The sequence below is a fragment of the Lactuca serriola genome, chromosome 1, assembly GCF_051521515.1.
Source record: "Lactuca serriola cultivar US96UC23 chromosome 1, Lser_US96UC23_V15, whole genome shotgun sequence".
NCBI classification, from domain to species: domain Eukaryota; kingdom Viridiplantae; phylum Streptophyta; class Magnoliopsida; order Asterales; family Asteraceae; genus Lactuca; species Lactuca serriola.
Window position 1 is genome coordinate 97,260,533 of NC_136408.1, and position 4,953 is coordinate 97,265,485.

General features: G+C 34.3%; 1 protein-coding gene across 1 annotated transcript; it reads right to left on the bottom strand.

Moving 5' to 3' along the window:
- Nucleotides 1-1,606: 1,606 nt before the first annotated feature.
- Nucleotides 1,607-3,528, bottom strand: LOC145059263 (uncharacterized). Its single transcript, XM_079007123.1, has 7 exons — nucleotides 3,524-3,528; nucleotides 3,171-3,292; nucleotides 2,891-3,082; nucleotides 2,664-2,800; nucleotides 2,322-2,561; nucleotides 1,776-1,808; nucleotides 1,607-1,714 (listed from the first exon to the last, which is right to left on the bottom strand). The coding sequence occupies exons 1-7, from the start codon at nucleotides 3,526-3,528 to the stop codon at nucleotides 1,607-1,609; spliced, it is 837 nt and encodes a 278-aa protein (XP_078863249.1).
- Between the last annotated feature and the right edge of the window lie 1,425 nt (nucleotides 3,529-4,953).

Here is a 4,953-nt window from a genome sequence, read left to right on the forward strand (position 1 = left end):
CTGCCCAAATCACCACTTATCAAGTGAGTTCATACACCTATAATCTACCTTTTTAATGGTTTTTAAATGCTTTTAGGAGGAGAATACAAGTTGAACACAATATAAATTGTGTTAATAGTTGTATGTGATAATAATCACACAAAGGGTTTCCTTATGCTTTTAAGGATTACCAAATACTTCCAAAATGACTTAAAGCCATGTTAAATCTTTAAAGTCATGTAAACTCCGTTAAATTCTTTGGAAAAGGTTTTATAAACTATTTCAAATTATAACTGCCAAAATCATGTTTATATATGTATAAATATAAAAATAAGATTTGTCCAAAGGTTGTTTCCTTCTTAATTATATATATATATATATATATATATATATATATATATATATATATATATATTATACATATATGAATATAAAAGGTTACTTCATTCGGTATCATTACCTTTGTATCATGCTGAGCAAAGGTGTTCATCCATGAGAAATCATGTAAATCAGATAGAACATATAAATTATAATGGGTATAATTTATGATTCAAAACTAAATATACAAGTATGATTCACGATTGTATACTTTCCATGGAAATTACTAACAATTCATTTATATATACCAGAATATGTATAATACTTTTAGTCTATGGATAATATATTAAAGAAGTTATAATACATCATACCAGGTTTGCATTAACAAGGGTACAATACAACGTACCAGGGTTAGAAATCACGGGGTAATAATACATTGTAATCTCGTTCAAACAATAAATTTGTGAGAATAATCATGGTGTACTTATCTAAGTACGACCATAAGTCCTGACTTATTAACCAGAATCTCCTAGAAGGAGAGCGTAAATTTGTGTATAGATCTATATGAGACTGAAAATCCCGCACCTTCTCTGTTCGCTACAGTTTGTTCGGCAGGCCTAGGGTGTCAAATGTCACTACTAGAAAAACAGCCTTTTACGACGCTCATTGCGCGTCGTAAAAGGCTCAGACGACGCGCAAATGCGCATCAAGGAAGGCCCTGTCATAAAGAGAGACGACGCGCTTTGACGCGCAATTACGACGCGCAATTACGACGCGCAATGCGTATCAAGGAAGGCCCTGTCATAAAGGAAGACGACACACATTCGCGTGTCGTAACCTTACGACGCGCTTGTTAATGACACGCAATGCATATCAAGAAAGCCCCTGTCAAGAAAGGCCATGTCATAAATGAAGATGACACACATTTTTGCGTATCGTAAATTTAAATATTTAAAAAAATATATATTTATATATTTATTAATTTTTTAATTAAATTTGCATTTAATGTGTCATAATAGAAATAAAATACCATATACAAAAAAATACAATCCATTGAATAAACTTTAATGTCATACAATTCTATTTCTTACAATATATAAATTTGCATTCATCTAATCTACTCTATGTTTCATACTAACAATTGAAATGAAGAATACAACACTTGCATTTTCAGCATCTTATCTCTTTCGGCTTGAGCTTTCTTTTCCACTTCTAACTCGAGAGCTATTCGCTTTCATCAACCGTGTAAACACAACACAAAATCACTTGTCATTTTCATTCGCTTTCCAATTTCCGTTGTGTGTTTTTCCTATTTCCTTAGTTTGTGTACAATGGAGTAAGCAAGTGTGTATTGAAGCACCTTCCATGTAATAGTACCCCCTTGACCAATACTAGTATTAGAACATAAAGCACCTTTCTGCACAAAAAACAACAATAAGTCAACAAAGAGTCAACATTATTTAAAATACTATATGAACCTTCTCAAGTGATGCACATGGACCAAGAATCCCCTGAATTACAATTTACAATTTACAACAAAAACACGAACTGATTGAGTCAACTTTAACATATGACATATCAATGTGTTAAGGATTGAAGAGATTAAATCAAACCTTACTTTGATGACAAACCCAATTCAGTGTCACCCGATTGGAAAACACGCAAATATATCTCGTCTCATTTCACCTCCAAAATCAACAAATTCAAATATCCATGGTTTGGACCTAATAACATGGGAATACAAAAATACAAATAATATTTAATAACATTGTCCCAAATATAAAAAAAAAACAAGAATTAATATTTGTTGAAGCCTACTCACTTTGGGCCAAACGTAATGTGACAATTGAGTAAAAAAGATCATAATAGAGTGAGCCCACTTTTATATATTTGTGTCAACTGACATTGATCAAATAGCCACTCATATATGATAACATATCAATATATGATAATATGATATGATATAATGCCGACTTACTTTTACCTTTTACCTTTTACCGATTACCATACTAAAAGTCATACACCCCACCCCTGCAAAGCTGTAAACACCCGAGTTCACCACCAACAGGTAACAAAATACCGTAAATACCCCTCGTGACAACACGTAAGGGAAACACAGAGCTGTTAGTATCTTCATCACAATCAAGATCACAATCTCCCGCAGCATCCAAACTCCCTGCAGCCGAGAGAACCTGTTTTCTCATACCCTCTCGAATTTCATATGTGAATTGCATTCTGATGTACAGAATAAGCTCATCAGATAACTTAATAATGATTTTATAAATAAATCCAATAAGATGAGAAATAAAGAACATGTTTGCGTGTTCTTATCTTTTGTAGTGCATACTAATATTTATATCTCCCACACCATCAACAATGGATTGCTTTTCATCATCCTTTTTCATTGATTGCTTCTTCTGTAACTCTTTCACTTTGCGATATTCATCATAGTGCGCCTTTCTTTTCTCCCTAAAGCTTCTTGCACTCTTCCCACCTTCATCATCTGAACCCTCATCATATCACCAGTTTAATTTTAATTTTTTTTTGAATAAAAGAAAAGCAAAAGGGTGAAGATGAAGGAAGTAGGAAGAACCTAGATCATGATCCATGACATCTGCTTCATCTTCATCATCTGAAGATGTCCATCCAGAATGGGAGTTACTGTTGCTACTAGAAGATGCCATCTCATTCAGTGTTGAACGAATTGCATCAGCATTCAGTTTGATGTTGCTGTTATCATCTCCTTCAAGGAAACTATCAGAGCCCCCAATAGGAGATAAAGATCCTACAACAAGTCAACAACACTTGAATTAATTTACATAACAAATTAATAATTAATTTAAATTTAATGGAATGTGGGATATTTATAATACCATCAGTATCATGCATCATAGGATGATATGGAGGTTTGGGTTCTGTGATTTTCTGTCTTACATGTTTATTTGCTTCAATTTCACCAAGGTTGGCTTCATCCCATCTAAAACCTCTCCTACGGCTTTTTAAACAACAACAAACAAATATTAATATTATTTTAGTATGGGTGTACTTATACGTCATAGAACAGGAAAAATAATTATATTTCTAAAACCAATATTTTCCAAACAAAAAACAAACAACTTCATTACAGGAAAAGATAACAACCAACACAAAGGAATATATATATATATATATATATATATATATATATATATATATATATATATATATATGCTTATGTCAATTTTACCTCATGTCTATTGTACTTAAGCTTCTGAAGTGTAAGATTGAAAAAGAGTTGTCTTAATTTTACAGGAAAAGATAACAACCAACACAAAGGCTCTTGCATCTTTTTCAGCATGTAATAAGGGGATGATTTAACCTAATATATGAATCTCATCTTTCACAACAGTTAATTCCCTTTCACAACAGGTAATTTAGGGAGGGGCCCATGGGCCTGGTAAGAAGACACAAGAACTTATTTATTTATGTGGACAGATGATGCACTAGATTTATCAGGTTTTATTTCATGTTTTAACATCCTCACCATAAGCTAATCAATTACTCAATATTGATGTCTATTTCTTTCTATAACAGCACACATCAGCCCATTGTATGAACTATTTAAACAACTGTAGCCTCTAAAACTCTTTCATTATCTAATCACACATTAGTGAACCTATGAAAACATGTGATGGTATATGGTCAAATAGCACAATCAAATATCAATATTAAGCCAAAGCACTATGGGTAAAGAGAATTCCAGCAACTCAAGACATGATTTGTTAATTTTAAACTCCACCAAAAACAAATGATCAAAAGATTTTACGTACAAAACACATAGCAGTTTTTGCAATAAAACTGTAGCTTACCTGAGTGGATAAAGAGCAAGAGTGGGGCCGAATAACACACAAAATAAAACCCTAAAATAAACATACAAACATAGATTTTTGAGATGAGAAATAAAAATGAGAAAAGACGACTAACGAAATCTTTGAAGATAATGAAAGCGATTCTCAGACTCCTAATCTTTCACCGCCATTGTCGTTTTCCAGCTGTCATTGATGACGAATTCCTTAGGCATCGATTATACGTGATTTCCCCAAAGAACTCCCTCGATCTCAAGGGTTGGACCCTGGTAGGAGACATCGATTGTTAACCCTAGTCGATTATTTCACCTAATCACACATCATCGATTGTTAGTTTCACCAAATATCAGAAGTTTGTTCCTTCGATCGTAAATGAAATAGAGAGAAATTAAGCCGGAAAGAAAAAGAGATTTAGCAAAGCTAGGGTTCTTATAGAAGAACGAAAACATTGAGAAGTTAGAATCAAGAAAAACATAACTTAATAAGACACAGGGCTTGTAAATTTGAGCAATAGAAGCAATGGCCCTAAGGTCACCGGACCTAATGTTGCTGGCAAGGGCAGGCGAGGTGAGACTGCCGGAGATGAGGGGCTCCATCGGCTGGGTGACGCTGGAAAGCGTTGGACGGTGGGGCGGGGCTAGACGGAGGTTAGAGGTGGGAGGCGCCAACACCAAGAGAAACGTCGGAGGTGGGAGAAGCTGTCGACGTCGAGAACTGAGAAGAAGAGAAAGGGTTTGTCAAAGTGAGAAGGAGAGAAAGGGAAGTTGAAGAGAGAACGAGTAGTACAGGAGGGCATAATCGGGGCAAGTTC

What these genes read in the sequence shown, in the direction of transcription:
- LOC145059263 (XM_079007123.1), bottom strand. An exon ending in TATGATGCATGATACTGATG is followed by an intron (nt 3,083 to 3,170) that starts GTATTATAAATA and finishes GACTTGTTGTAG; the next exon opens with GATCTTTATCTCCTATTGGG. An exon ending in AGCAATCCATTGTTGATGGT is followed by an intron (nt 2,562 to 2,663) that starts GTGGGAGATATA and finishes ATCATTATTAAG; the next exon opens with TTATCTGATGAGCTTATTCT.